Raw genomic sequence first — 14,536 nt, forward strand, 5'->3', positions numbered from 1 at the left:
CAGCCCTGCGGTCGGGCTGAGGGTTCAGGGCGTATGGTCTGCAGCTCAGAGATAACGGTTGACAGTTGGGCTGTGGGCTAACAGACGGGTGATGTCAGCGTTACGCGACGCCCCATGGCGACACTCTGACCCTCATTATCCACCAACCCGATCAGTTCAGGGTCCAGGCAGCAACCCCACTGACCCTGAGAACCGGGACCGGCTCTGGAGCTCCTCTGCTCCTTTGTGGGTGTTGCAGTGTGTCTGCAGCTCTGAGACTGAGATGAGTCATGCTGCTGCACCATGGCAACGAGGAGGGGGAGGGGTCTCTGAGCGCCACTGATCCGGTGGAATATTCCAGACAGCCTTGCTGCTCTACCTTCATCTTGTCCTGATGGGGGCGCCAGGGAACGTTCAGATTGTGGATCGCTGTCACCGTCCAGAAAGCGCCACGCCTACTTCCTGCAGTCTCTCCTGAGAAATCTGGTACCGGGTCGACCACGGTCCCAGATCCATCCACCTGGACAGCACACTGGGGCAGTGGGTAGCGCTGTCTCCTCACGGCAGCAAGGTTGTGGGTTCGATTCCTTTCTGTGTGGAGTTTCAAGGGGCCCGAGGACGACGGTGTGAACAGAATCTCGTTGTGGGTCTGCAGTGCAAAAAGTGTTAAACACACAATGACAATAAAAGATCACCTTAATATGTGGGTGACATTGATACTCTGTGGTTCTGATGGATTACTCTGTGGTTCTGATGGATTACAGAGTGGTTCTGATGGATTACAGAGTGGTTCTGATGGATTACACAGTGGTTCTGATGGATTACTCTGTGGTTCTGATGGATTACTCTGTGGTTCTGATGGATTACTCTGTGGTTCTGATGGATTACAGAGTGGTTCTGATGGATTACTCTGTGGTTCTGATGGATTACTCTGTGGTTCTGATGGATTACTCTGTGGTTCTGATGGATTACACAGTGGTTCTGATGGATTACTCTGTGGTTCTGATGGATTACAGAGTGGTTCTGATGGATTACACAGTGGTTCTGATGGATTACACAGTGGTTCTGATGGATTACTCTGTGGTTCTGATGGATTACAGAGTGGTTCTGATGGATTACTCTGTGGTTCTGATGGATTACTCTGTGGTTCTGATGGATTACTCTGTGGTTCTGATGGATTACACAGTGGTTCTGATGGATTACACAGTGGTTCTGATGGATTACTCTGTGGTTCTGATGGATTACAGAGTGGTTCTGATGGATTACTCTGTGGTTCTGATGGATTACTCTGTGGTTCTGATGGATTACTCTGTGGTTCTGGTGGATTACCCAGTGGTTCTGATGGATTACTCTGTGGTTCTGATGGATTACTCTGTGGTTCTGATGGATTACACAGTGGTTCTGATGGATTACTCTGTGGTTCTGATGGATTACTCTGTGGTTCTGATGGATTACTCAGTGGTTCTGATCATCGTGACGTCATCAGACTAACATCGCTGCGTTGTTATCAAATGTTCATTGAGGCACAAAAACTAGGTCAGGAGCTGCAGGCTGGGTTACCATAGCAACAGGATCAGTGGGTCGCTGCACAGGCATGCTGGGAATTGTAGTGAGCTCTGAGGTCTGCCTGCTGTGCACCGATGTGTGAGAGATGGCCACCTCTGTCTTCTCTGGGGTGGGGGGTTCTTAGCACGATAGAACAGTAGTACTAAGAACAGTAATACTACTTAGATGGAACAGTAATACTACTGATGTAGAACAGCAATACTTGTTGGATAGAGCAGTAATACTACTGATGTGAACAGTAATACTTGTTTCTGGTCTCGTGTCCGGTTGTTGTTTCGTGGTTGGAGCGCCGGCCCTGGTCATTGATGATGTCATCAGCAGTGGTAAAGGTTCTAATGCAGCTGTTTCCGCCCTCAGGTACGCCGCTGGGATGCGGCAGTGAGCGTACGCACCGAACTGATCGTTACCATGGCGATGTTTGGAGGCAGCCCTGCATGCGGCGGCCGGGGCAACTGCTCCGCCCACGGCGAGTCCAAAGCCTACTGCTACTCCGCCCTCATCCGCAGCACGGTGCTGCAGGGGCTGCCGTTTGGGGGCGTGCCCACCGTGCTCGCACTCGATTTCATGTGTTTCCTGGTGAGTCGTCGCTGCACGCGCCCAGGACACGCCCAGGACACGCCCACCATCAGGGAGAGGACGGCTGATTGTTCTTACTGGGGGTTTCTAGACAGTCGTTGAACCTGACCACGGCTCGGTAGGAACACATTTGGTGAGGGTCAGCGAAGCCGGCGTCATGGTAACGGCGTCATGGTCACAGGTACAAACGGCGATCGGGGCCGATGACGCGTCGTTGGGTTGTTTACTGACGGCCAATCTGATCGAGTTATCACAGACCCCGCCCACTTTAATGGGTAAATGGCTGAGAGCTGATTGGCTCGGTCACATCTGACTCACACATGTGCTAAAGGAAACGGGTTGCATTGTGGGAGCTGCTGTTGCCGCCGCTCAGGCTCTGCTTTCTGTATTTGCCAGTGACCTCTGACCTCCAGCTTTCTAACAGGAAGTCCTCCTCCTCTTCTTCAGGTGCTGCTCTTTGTCTTTTCCATTCTACGGAAAGTGGCGTGGGACTATGGCCGCCTGGCGCTGGTCACCGACGCTGACAGGTAAACAACACAAATCCTCCTCAGTGATGTCATCAGTGATGTCATCAGTGATGTCATGCGGCATCAGTTCAGGACAGGAAGTCACAAACACAATAAAATGCCACCGTCGTTCAGCCGTGACCTGAACCTGACGGCGCCGGCGTCCGGTCTGTGGCGCTAGGCTCCACCCACACACGACTGATCGGGTTGCTACGACGACGGGGCTCGGCGTGGCGTCGTCGTCGTCGTTTTGATTTTCTTTCTGTTTCCGTCCTGAAGACTGAAGAAGCATTTCAGCGACCCGAAGGAGCGTGAATAGTATGTTGCTGCGTCCTCCATGTTTGCTAACATCTTCCTCCTCCTCCTCTTCCTCTTCCACGGCCATTGGCGGGGTGCTGCTCTCTGATTGGTGCACTAACACAACTTCGTCTGTTTGTTGTGCGTATGGGAGGTGATTAGTGTCATCTCAAGATGAGGAGCTGAACCGTCTCGTGTCCTCTATTCGTCTTTTAGCTTCTCGCTAACTAGCCTAGAAAAGTAAATGTCAGAACTTTTTAAAAATCAGACGCTTTGTATTCGGTTTGGTTTTTTCCTTGAATTGATGATCGCTTTGCTATCGGATTAATCTCTGGATTATTTGTGCTAATGAATTCTTCACTGAAGTTAAAAGAGGGCTAGCAACAAACAAATGGCCCCCCTGGAGCTGTTGCCATGACGACATCGACTGCTGTGACTCCTTGAGTGTTTCGGTGGCATCAATCACCCCCCATACGTGTGTCGTGTTTAAAGTGTGCGTTTGGCTAACACGATGCTAACTCCACACCTCTCTGCCTCCTGAACGTTCACCAGCCGAAGACGAGACAGAGATAACTATGAACCGGTCAAAAGGTAACCGGCTGTCTGCGTTTGGGTCGTGAACCCTGTGACTAGCTAGCTTGTTAGCAGGCAGCACACCTGGGAACACCTGTCCTATTTGAGGGGGTTTCAGTTTGTGAACTAGAACTGTGTCTTGGTATCTGTGAGCACATGCTACTTCCTGTTAGCGTCCTCTGTGTCTTCCGTCGGCTACGAGCTAGCAGCATGCTAACAGACCGCTGTGTGTCTCCTCAGCGTTGCCTCTGCGATGCATTCAGAGACGCCCGACCGATACGAACGCCTCACCTCCGTCTCCAGCTCGGTCGACTTCGACCAGCGAGACAACGTACGAACCTTCGTCCTCCTCTTCCTCGGCGCGGCCCCATTTGTGCAGCAGTTTTGTGATCGGTCTGTTTTTCACCACAGGGCTTCTGCTCCTGGCTCACGGCCATCTTCAGAATAAAGTGAGTATTATTCTCAAAACCTCTTTTCTGAAACACAGAAGTCTGTTCTACATTAGCGCCACCATCTGGTGAGTGTGTCCACAAAACAGAAAACAACTGGTAAAGAAATATATTGATGATTTTAATTGCTATTTGATTGCACCGAGCAGCTAGTGCTGGCTAGCTGTAGCCTCCCTAGTTGCAGCCAATCAGAGCCCTGATTCACTGACCCCGCCTCCTCCTGCAGGGATGAGGAGATCAGGGAGAAGTGTGGCGAGGACGCCGTTCACTACCTGTCCTTCCAACGCCACATCATCGGCCTGCTGGTTGTCGTCGGCGTTCTGTCCGTCGGCATCGTCCTGCCCGTCAACTTCTCCGGAGACCTTCTGGGTGAGAACGTCGGCAGCACCGCACCCACCGATCAGTAGCCATAACCACACTCCTCAAGCCTAGAACCAGGAAAGGGCTCCTGTTCCGTGCGTCTGAATAATACAATAAATACACACAATAAACACACACAACAAAATGACTCTTAATAAAGAGGTCTGAAGCTGGAGACTATAGCCTACAAGTTAGAAACCAACAACACCTCCTTAGCTAGTTACAAATTAGTGCTGTTAGCTTGTTTTAAGTTAGTGCTGTTAGCTTGTTTTAAGTTAGTGCTGTTAGCTTGTATTAAGTTAGTGCTGTTAGCTTGTTTTAATATTAGTGCTGTTAGCTTGTTTTAATATTAGTGCTGTTAGCTTGTTTTAAGTTAGTGTGGTTAGCTTGTTTTAAGTTAGTGCTGTTAGCTTGTTTTAAGTTAGTGCTGTTAGCTTGTTTTAATATTAGTGCTGTTAGCTTGTTTTAATATTAGTGCTGTTAGCTTGTTTTAATATTAGTGCTGTTAGCTTGTTTTAATATTAGTGCTGTTAGCTTGTTTTAAGTTAGTGCTGTTAGCTTGTTTTAATATTAGTGCTGTTAGCTTGTTTTAATATTAGTGCTGTTAGCTTGTTTTAATATTAGTGCTGTTAGCTTGTTTTAAGTTAGTGCTGTTAGCTTGTTTTAATATTAGTGCTGTTAGCTTGTTTTAAGTTAGTGCTGTTAGCTTGTTTTAAGTTAGTGCTGTTAGCTTGTTTTAAGTTAGTGCTGTTAGCTTGTTTTAAGTTAGTGCTGTTAGCTTGTATTAATATTAGTGCTGTTAGCTTGTTTTAATATTAGTGCTGTTAGCTTGTTTTAATATTAGTGCTGTTAGCTTGTTTTAAGTTAGTGCTGTTAGCTTGTTTTAATATTAGTGCTGTTAGCTTGTTTTAAGTTAGTGCTGTTAGCTTGTTTTAATATTGGTGAGGTTGGCTTGTTTTAATATTAGTGCTGTTAGCTTGTTTTAATATTAGTGCTGTTAGCTTGTTTTAAGTTGGTGCTGTTAGCTTGTATTAAGTTAGTGCTGTTAGCTTGTATTAATATTAGTGCTGTTAGCTTGTATTAAGTTAGTGCTGTTAGCTTGTATTAAGTTAGTGCTGTTAGCTTGTATTAATATTAGTGCTGTTAGCTTGTATTAAGTTAGTGCTGTTAGCTTGTTTTAAGTTAGTGCTGTTAGCTTGTATTAATATTAGTGCTGTTAGCTTGTTTTAATATTAGTGCTGTTAGCTTGTTTTAAGTTAGTGCTGTTAGCTTGTTTTAATATTAGTGCTGTTAGCTTGTTTTAAGTTGGTGCTGTTAGCTTGTATTAAGTTAGTGCTGTTAGCTTGTATTAATATTAGTGCTGTTAGCTTGTATTAAGTTAGTGCTGTTAGCTTGTATTAAGTTAGTGCTGTTAGCTTGTATTAATATTAGTGCTGTTAGCTTGTATTAAGTTAGTGCTGTTAGCTTGTTTTAAGTTAGTGCTGTTAGCTTGTATTAATATTAGTGCTGTTAGCTTGTTTTAATATTAGTGCTGTTAGCTTGTTTTAAGTTAGTGCTGTTAGCTTGTTTTAATATTAGTGCTGTTAGCTTGTTTTAATATTAGTGCTGTTAGCTTGTTTTAAGTTAGTGCTGTTAGCTTGTTTTAATATTAGTGCTGTTAGCTTGTTTTAATATTAGTGCTGTTAGCTTGTTTTAATATTGGTGAGGTTAGCTTGTTTTAAGTTAGTGCTGTTAGCTTGTTTTAATATTAGTGCTGTTAGCTTGTTTTAAGTTAGTGCTGTTAGCTTGTTTTAAGTTAGTGCTGTTAGCTTGTTTTAATATTAGTGCTGTTAGCTTGTTTTAATATTAGTGCTGTTAGCTTGTTTTAAGTTAGTGTGGTTAGCTTGTTATAAATTAGCTTGTTTTGAATTTGCACGGACACTGTTAATTCTAATGAATTATGACAGATACAGGACATACAGGTCTGTCGTTGCGGCTTAGACATGATGTTGGTCCTAACTAGTCTCGTGTGGATAACGTTTGACCCGCTGTCCGGTTCTTCAGGTCCTGGTTTCAGTGTTCTCGTCTGTTTGGTTGATTTTAGTCAGAATTATCAGCGCGGATGCTTTTCTCAGCCAAGGAGCTCCTGGCCCACCGTCCAGAGAAGGTAACACCAGCGCTGTAGAGGAACTGTAGGTGTAGGCCTGTCCCGTAGGCCGGTCGTTGTAGGCCTGTCCCGTAGGTCTGTCCCGTAGGCCTGTCCCGTAGGTCGGTCGTTGTAGGCCTGTCCCGTAGGCCTGCCCCGTAGGCCTGTCCCGTAGGTCGGTCGTTGTAGGCCTGTCCCGTAGGCCTGCCCCGTAGGTCGGTCGTTGTAGGCCTGTCCCGTAGGCCTGTCCCGTAGGTCTGTCCCGTAGGTCTGTCCCGTAGGCCTGTCCCGTAGGCCTGTCCCGTAGGCCTGTCCCGTAGGCCTGTCCCGTAGGCCTGTCCCGTGGGCCTGTCCCGTAGGCCTGTCCCGTAGGCCTGTCCCGTAGGTCTGTCCCGTAGGTCTGTCCCGTAGGCCTGTCCCGTAGGCCTGTCCCGTAGGTCGGTTGACCATTGTGTTTACTCTGAGTGGTGCTTTTATCCCAGACATCAATGAAGCTTCATCTTATCTGAATACCTGATCATCAGCTGAGCTGGCAGCGGCACATGACAGTAAAGAACATGACATTTCCTGTGCCAGCAGGTGGCGCTGTTATAGTGACAACTTCCTGTTTCATGACGTAGCTATCAGTCTTTGCCTCTTCACCACGCTAACACCTTTGTGTGAGCGTTGTTGAGACTCTCCAAGTTTAAAGTTGTCCAGGTTAAGGTTTCAGGAGGAGAGAGTCACATCCCCAACGGAGGTGGACTTCCTGTTTGGTTTCAGGCAGGATCCTGGTCTAACGCCATCCGGGTCCTGCATATCCGGGTCCTGCATGTGGAGACAGTCTGGGACGCACTGCTTGAAGCTTTGTGATGCCAACGTCTGCTTTCTTCCAGAAAACAACGCTTACAGCTTCGGACGCACAACGATAGCCAACCTGAAGTCAGGGTGAGTCCCGAACACACGCGTTAGCTTAGCTTAGCACAAAGCTAAAGCACACGGCTAAAGGCTGCTGATTCTCATACAGTGGTACCTCTACTTACGAATTTAATCCGTTCTGGGAGTAGCTTCGTAACGTGAAAACTTCGTAAGTAGAGACGCATTTTGAATGTAAATGCACTAATCCGTTCCAAGCCCCGCAAAAGTATGATATTCTTTTTAAATATTAATCTACCTGTTAGCTGTTACTTTTTGTCCTCTTTGTTTACTGGTCCTTTGCGGTGTTTTCTGCCTCGCGTTTCTTGAAAAACTGATCCAATGACGTCTGCTTTTGCCGGCTTTTGACAATCCGTCGGAAATGTGCGAGGCAGACGTCATCATAATGAGCAATAGCCCGACTTGTCAACACTTTTTCCGGGTGACACGAGGGGGACACGAATAGCGTGCTGGGATACACGCATACGCAACGGGTTGCCAGGCAGATTTTAGGCGATAGCCAATGGCAGAGCAGCTACGAGCAGCTATTTTTGACTTCGTATCCTGAAACGCCTTCGTAACGAGAGGCAATATTTTCCCATTCAGATACTTCGTAACCTGAGACTTTCGGATGTAGAGACATTCGTAAGCTGAGGTACTACTGTATATATATCGTTGCTTTAAGAGAGATTTTGGCTTTCGTTGATGTTCCTTTGTGTGCCTTAAGCCGTGGGCCTTCACACCATTTTGTTATGTTAGCATGACGATAAGAAAGAATCTTGACTCTTGAATCTAGTGCTCTTCAGGTCGGTGTCCCTCCTCGTCTTCCTCCAGGACCAACCTGCTCTGGCTCCACACGGCGTTTGCCTTCATGTACCTCCTGCTGACTGTCTACAGCATGAGGAGGCACACGTCCAAGATGCACTACAAGGAGGACGACCTGGTATGTCCGCTGGCATCGTTGTAGCCTTCTGAACGGTAGAAGCTGTCTAAGCCCAGTTTTGTGTCTTGCAGGTGAAGCGCACCTTATTCATTAACGGCATCTCAAAGTACGCCGAGGAGACGCAGATCAAACAGCACTTTGAGTACGTTCTGAATGACATCATCAGCGATGCTGATGATGTCATTGTGTTCATTATTCAGATGAAATAATGATCAGGTCTATTAAAACCATGAAAAAAATAAGCATTCGATGTCAAGTTTCTCCTGCTTTATAAACAAACTGTCGGTGACATCATCATTGTCCCGAAGCACTGCCATTGGTTGATTTAAGCTCGAGACTCATGACGCATTTCTCTACAGCAATATTTAAAGTGTTTAGTTTACTTATTACAGAATAAGCTGGAGTAAAATAGAAGCTAATGTATGCTAGCCATTACCTAATGTACGTTAGCTGTGTAGCTGTATGACAGCAGATGCCGTAGCCTAGCCTGGGCTTAGCCTGCGCTACGTTCAAGCTAACATGCTTCCTCAGGCAGGCGTATGAGAACTGCACCGTGCTCGAGGCCCGAATCTGCTACAACGTGGCCAAGCTGATGGCTCTGAACGGCGAGAGGTGAGACCGGTGCATTGTGGGATACCCAGCAGCTCGTCTGGAATGTCGCCGCAAATGACATCACGCCCTGTCTGTTGGTCAGGAAGAAGACGGAGCGCAGCAAGAAGTTCTTCACCGACCTGATGGCGAAGGAACACGTTCCCACCATGATCAACCCGAAGCCCTGCGGACACCTGTGCTGCTGCGCCATCGCGGGCTGCGAGGAGGTGCGGCTCGCTTCCTGTGCGTTCACGCACGGCCCGGTTGATTCGGTTAGCGTGTTAGCGTGTTAGCAGAGGCTTGTGTCGTTCCGTAGGAGGAAGCGGTCAGCTTCTACACCAAGCGGGAGGCCAAGCTGAAGGAGGAGTACAGGAAGGAGAAGGAGAAGGTTCACAGCAAGCCGCTGGGCATGGCCTTCGTCACCTTCCAGAACGAAGCCATGACCGCCATGTAAGCCGCGCCTGGCCCCGCCCCTTATCTCGTCCCTCGCACCAACATCATCTGCCAGCTTCCTCCAGATGACGAGTTTGTTTTATATCTCTTTGGCCACACCCCTCATTGTCTGGCCCCGCCCACTGTCTCGCAGCATTCTGAAGGACTTCAACGCTTGCCAGGTTCAGGGTTGTTGGTGTCGCCAGGAGCAGCAGGCCTCTCAGTTCAGCGAGGCGCTCCACGTCCACAGCTGGAGCGTCTCGTACGCGCCCGACCCGCAGAACGTCCGCTGGTACGCCAGCAAGCTCCGCCCACCTGGCGCGGCAACAAGTCCTCAACGAACCCACCTGGCGCTGACGTGTGTTGGTTTGTCATGGCAGGGAACATCTCTCGCTGGGCGGGGTCTCCTGGTGGATCCGCTGCTTCATCATCAACTGTAGCCTCTTCCTCCTGCTCTTCTTCCTCACCACGCCGGCCATCATCATCTCCACCATGGACAAGTTCAATGTCACCAAGCCGGTGGAGTATCTGAACGTAAGCGCGCGGGGCCGGGGCGGGGCGGGGGCCGGCTCCCGGCACGCTCTGACGGTTCTGTTTGGTTCTCCTGGACCTCTAGAACCCCATCGTCACCCAGTTCTTCCCCACGCTTCTGCTCTGGGCCTTCTCCGCTCTGCTGCCCACCATCGTGTACTACTCCGCCTTCTTTGAGGCTCACTGGACCCGGTAGGACCGCTGGTTCCGCTCGGCACCGGGCCATCGGGGTGCATGTTCTGAGGGTTTCCCTTTTCTGCAGGTCCGGAGAGAACCGGACGACGATGCACAAATGTTACACCTTCCTGATATTCATGGTCCTGCTGCTGCCGTCTCTGGGACTCAGCAGGTGAGAACGACCTTTGAACCTGACGGAGCGGTTTGCCCGTGTCCTGACTGCGTCTGAATCTGCTTTCCAGTCTGGACGTCTTCTTCCGTCTGCTCTTCGATAAGAAGTTCCTGGCTGATGCCACGGTCAGGTTTGAGTGAGTGCTTTAGCCTTTTCCAGCGGCCAGTGAAGGCCCCGTTTTGATCAGACGTTGGTCGAGCGTTCTGATTGGCTTGCCGTGTCCCCTTCAGGTGCGTCTTCCTGCCGGATAATGGAGCGTTCTTTGTCAACTACGTCATCGCCTCAGCTTTCATTGGGAACGCCATGGACCTGCTGAGGATCCCGGGTCTGCTCATGTACATGATCCGGCTGTGCCTGGCTCGCTCTGCTGCTGACCGCCGGAACGTCAAGAGGGTCAGGACTGAGACAGGCCTGGACCTGGAGGAGGGGCCTGGACCCCCGTTTAAAACCTTGTCTCTGCTCTTTGCAGCATCAGGCCTACGAGTTTCAGTTCGGAGCAGCCTATGCCTGGATGATGAACGTCTTCACCGTGGTGATGGCCTACAGCATCACCTGCCCCATCATCGTTCCCTTCGGTGAGTCTCAGCCACACGGTGCCAGCGGAACCAGCGGAACCAGTGGAACCAGCAGAACCAGCGGACGGAAGGACCTGCAGACAGAGACAGAAAGAGGGCCAAACAGGGAGAGAGAGAGATTACTGAGACATATTTATAACATGAATAATCAGACAGAGGGGGAGGAGCTCCGCGTGTCTATCTTCATATTGGCCTTTTTTTAAACTGTTGTCTTGATACGGACCGTCAGATGAAACCAGCGGGATCTGCTTCCTGGTCACTGATTGGCTGATTCGAGCAGGTGATGTACCTGTTTGCAGGTAAACGGTAGACGACCTTCAGGTGTGTTGCTCAGGGTCATGACCTCCAGTGATGCTCTGTTGAGTTGTCTTTGGAGCTCAATGTCGGTAAACATTCTACCTGCAAGTCTAAAAACTGGGTTGAGCCTCCTGCGTCTCAGGTGTGACCTTTGGACTGGTCTCCCCTGCAGGTCTGATGTACATGCTGCTGAAGCACCTGGTGGACCGCTACAACATGTACTACGCCTACCTGCCCTCGAAGCTGGACAAGAAGATCCACTCGGGGGCCGTCACCCAGGTGGTGGCCGCGCCCATCCTCTGCCTCTTCTGGCTGCTCTTCTTCTCCACAGTCCGCACAGGTAAGCCCCCCCCCCGGGGGCAAGCTGGTGTCAAGCTGTCCTACGCTGACCTACAACGTCCTACAGCGTCCCTCGCTGACCTGTTGTAACCGGCCCTGACCCTGGTTGACCTGTTGTAACCGGCCCTGACCCTCGTTGACCTGTTGTAACCGGCCCTGACCCTCGTTGACCCTCGCTGACCTGTTGTAACCGACCCTGACCTGTTGTAACCGGCCCTGACCCTGGTTGACCTGTTGTAACCGGCCCTGACCCTCGTTGACCTGTTGTAACCGGCCCTGACCTGTTGTAACCGGCCCTGACCCTGGTTGACCTGTTGTAACCGGCCCTGACCCTCGTTGACCTGTTGTAACCGGCCCTGACCCTCGTTGACCTGTTGTAACCGGCCCTGACCTGTTGTAACCGGCCCTGACCCTGGTTGACCTGTTGTAACCGGCCCTGACCCTGGTTGACCTGTTGTAACCGGCCCTGACCCTCGCTGACCTGTTGTAACCGGCCCTGACCCTGGTTGACCTGTTGTAACCGGCCCTGACCCTCGTTGACCCTCGCTGACCTGTTGTAACCGGCCCTGACCCTCGCTGACCTCTCCTGGTCCAGGTTTTGAGACCCCGACCTCCATGTTTACTCTGGTGGTCCTGGTCGTGACCATCGTGGTCTGCCTGTCCCACGTCTGCTTCGGACACTTCAAGTACCTCAGCGCTCACAACTACAAGGTACGTCAGCCGGTCAGCGGTTCTGCTCGGTTCCGCTCGGTTCCGCTCGGTTCTGCTCGGTTCCGCGTCACTGCTCGTCTCCGTCTCAGATCGACACCAAGGACAACGATGTGGACGCCGTCGAGAACGGCCGTCCGGCCCGGACCTCGTCACCCCCCGCCTCTAAATCTCAGGTGAGGTTCTTCCAGACCGAAGTGTGGGTCTGGACCCGGTTCTCAGGTTCTGTGGGAGCTGCGTAACGTGTTTCTGGCGGTTCTGTCCTCCAGCAGCAGCAGATGTACATCGCCCAGGTGCTCCAGGACCCGAACTCGGACGAGCCTGGCGGCGGCGGCGGCGGCGGCGAGGACGACGAGGTGCTGAACGGGGGCAACGGCATCAATGAGGCGGATTTTCAGTCGGGGGAGGACAGTCTGATCGCCAACGAGGTCCACCAGTAACCGGGGGTGGGCCTAGAGGGAGGGGGCGGAGCTAATTCTAGATAAAGCTGACACTATTAATCGACTGATGCTGTTGGCTCCACCCCCTCCCGGCTTGAAGACTTGACCCTGACCTTTGACGCCGGCGCCGGGTCACCAACGTCGTTCCTGCACGTCTGCAGGAAGTCACTGTACAGAAGCATCAAGCCCAACGTTCCTCTTCTGTCTCGGGGGGGCGGCGTTTAAAAATGTGTGCCTGGGCCGGGTTGTTTGTTCTCTTGCCTCAGGTCGCCGGTTCTCAACCTCCAGAGGGAGTCGAACCTCCGCCGTCCTCCGACGAGGAGCGCTAGGTAAACCGCCGTAGCGCTAGCAGGCGGGACGTTTGCTTTACCTGCATGTTGTTAGAGTGACGTCTCCAGCCTCGTTCCGTGGCAGGAAGTAGCGAACCTGCTAGGTCTCCATGCTAACCGGTGGACCGCCGCTTTCTCTCACGGGTCGGACTCACCTGAATGACCTGAAAGCTTAGGTTCAAAGGGAACAACCTGCTCTCCAGTCATGTTGAGGACGCCAGTAGACCCAGAAGCGTGGGGCGGGGCTACCTGTAGGGATGGCTGGTCAACCGTCTACATCTGAAGCCGTCGGGAATCCGATGGATAATTTTGAGTGTTTGGTTTGGGGTGTGTTCCGTCTGTAGATTATTGTGCACCAATCGGCAGCGTGAATCCAAGGTGACCGTAAAGGCAGCAGCGTTTACTGCATGAAAGCTGCAGCTGACCGAAGCTATCCAGGCTATCGTTAGCTTAGCTTCGCCCGGAAGCAGTGGGACAAGATGCTAAACATTCAAGGTTTTTCTGGTTGACATATTTGTTTTGGAGCCACAAAATAGAATGTGTTAAATTTGAGATCGAGATCGAAGTATTAGCAGGTCTTTCACGTTGAGTTAGCTTAGCTCTAGCTACAGCGAAAAGGACGACTGACGAAGCTTGTCTTGCTGTAACTCTTTATTATTGTTGGTTTATTGTTTCATCCCCTAAGTTGTAGCCTAACCCTAACCCTTTATTCAGTTACATGCAGTTGCTACAATAATCAATCACCTCAAAAGTGGTTCTATTTTTTGTATATCTGGCTGCTTCCAGTGTTTGTGCTAAGCTAGGCTAAATGTGCTGGACCTCGTGTTTAAATTAACTTCAGCTGCAGCTCTGATACAGAATCTCCCCACAATGGTTCAGCGGCCAATTTCCCATGGTCCTCGCGGTGCCTGCTAGCTGCTAGCTGCTAGCTTGTTTCTTCTGATTGGACCGTTTGTGCTAGCTTTACAGCCACTCATCTCCTTTTATCGTCATTGTTTTGCTAATCCGTCATGCTAGCCAAACTTTATTTTGTTTCTGCCTCATCAAAGTAATATCACATAAAACGGAAAGGTGTTTGTGCGAGTGAGCGACGGAGCTGGCTATGAAGGCTGGCGTTACCATGGCGACAAGCTGGAGCACCGCAGCGTTCGTGTCTGGGCGGTTCTTGTTTTCCGCGGGGGCGGAGCTTACCCAGTCGACCTTGTCGTGGGGTCAAAGGTCGACAGCTGCTGCGTTCACTGACAGTTCGGTGCCGTAGGAAAATACGTTTTATTTTTAAAACCTGTGGATGAAGGATTTGATACCAAACATAATCGATTGTTTGACCACAGGTTAAAAATCATCTGTTTGCTTTTAACTTGTCGCTGAAGCTATGGACGGAAGACCGAACCGGAACCGGAACCAGAACATGTGTAAATAGCCGGTGAACTGCGCTGTCCCCCTCGGTGTCCCGGCTCCGAGCGAAGTCTGTCGGTCCATTTCATGCTTTTAATTTATTGCGGTGACAATATTTATTTATACTTTGGTTTCCTTGGACGTAAAGTGAAACATTTGTCCTGTTTATGTTATTGATCAATAAAATTTGCTATCGTCTGTGGAGGAGTCTGTGTTCTAATTGCAGAAGCCGATGCTTATCAATCTCGAAATTGTATTCAGTGAACAAAATAATTTTCTGTC

The 14,536-nt window shown here is 50.2% G+C and overlaps 2 protein-coding genes across 2 annotated transcripts; both read left to right on the top strand.

Moving 5' to 3' along the window:
- The first annotated feature begins 1,953 nt into the window (after positions 1-1,953).
- On the top strand, positions 1,954-2,652 carry zgc:153431 (CSC1-like protein 2). The gene is made up of 2 exons (XM_068751461.1): positions 1,954-2,121; positions 2,569-2,652. Exons 1-2 carry the CDS (start codon positions 1,954-1,956, stop codon positions 2,650-2,652), a joined length of 252 nt encoding a protein of 83 aa, XP_068607562.1.
- An 8,476-nt stretch (positions 2,653-11,128) lies between these two features.
- Positions 11,129-14,448, top strand: tmem63bb (transmembrane protein 63Bb). Its single transcript, XM_068751459.1, has 4 exons — positions 11,129-11,383; positions 11,978-12,093; positions 12,183-12,266; positions 12,366-14,448. The coding sequence occupies exons 1-4, from the start codon at positions 11,221-11,223 to the stop codon at positions 12,528-12,530; spliced, it is 528 nt and encodes a 175-aa protein (XP_068607560.1). The 5' UTR covers positions 11,129-11,220; the 3' UTR covers positions 12,531-14,448.
- The last annotated feature ends 88 nt before the right edge of the window (positions 14,449-14,536 follow it).

Source organism: Brachionichthys hirsutus, chromosome 17, assembly GCF_040956055.1.
Source record: "Brachionichthys hirsutus isolate HB-005 chromosome 17, CSIRO-AGI_Bhir_v1, whole genome shotgun sequence".
Lineage (NCBI taxonomy): Eukaryota > Metazoa > Chordata > Actinopteri > Lophiiformes > Brachionichthyidae > Brachionichthys > Brachionichthys hirsutus.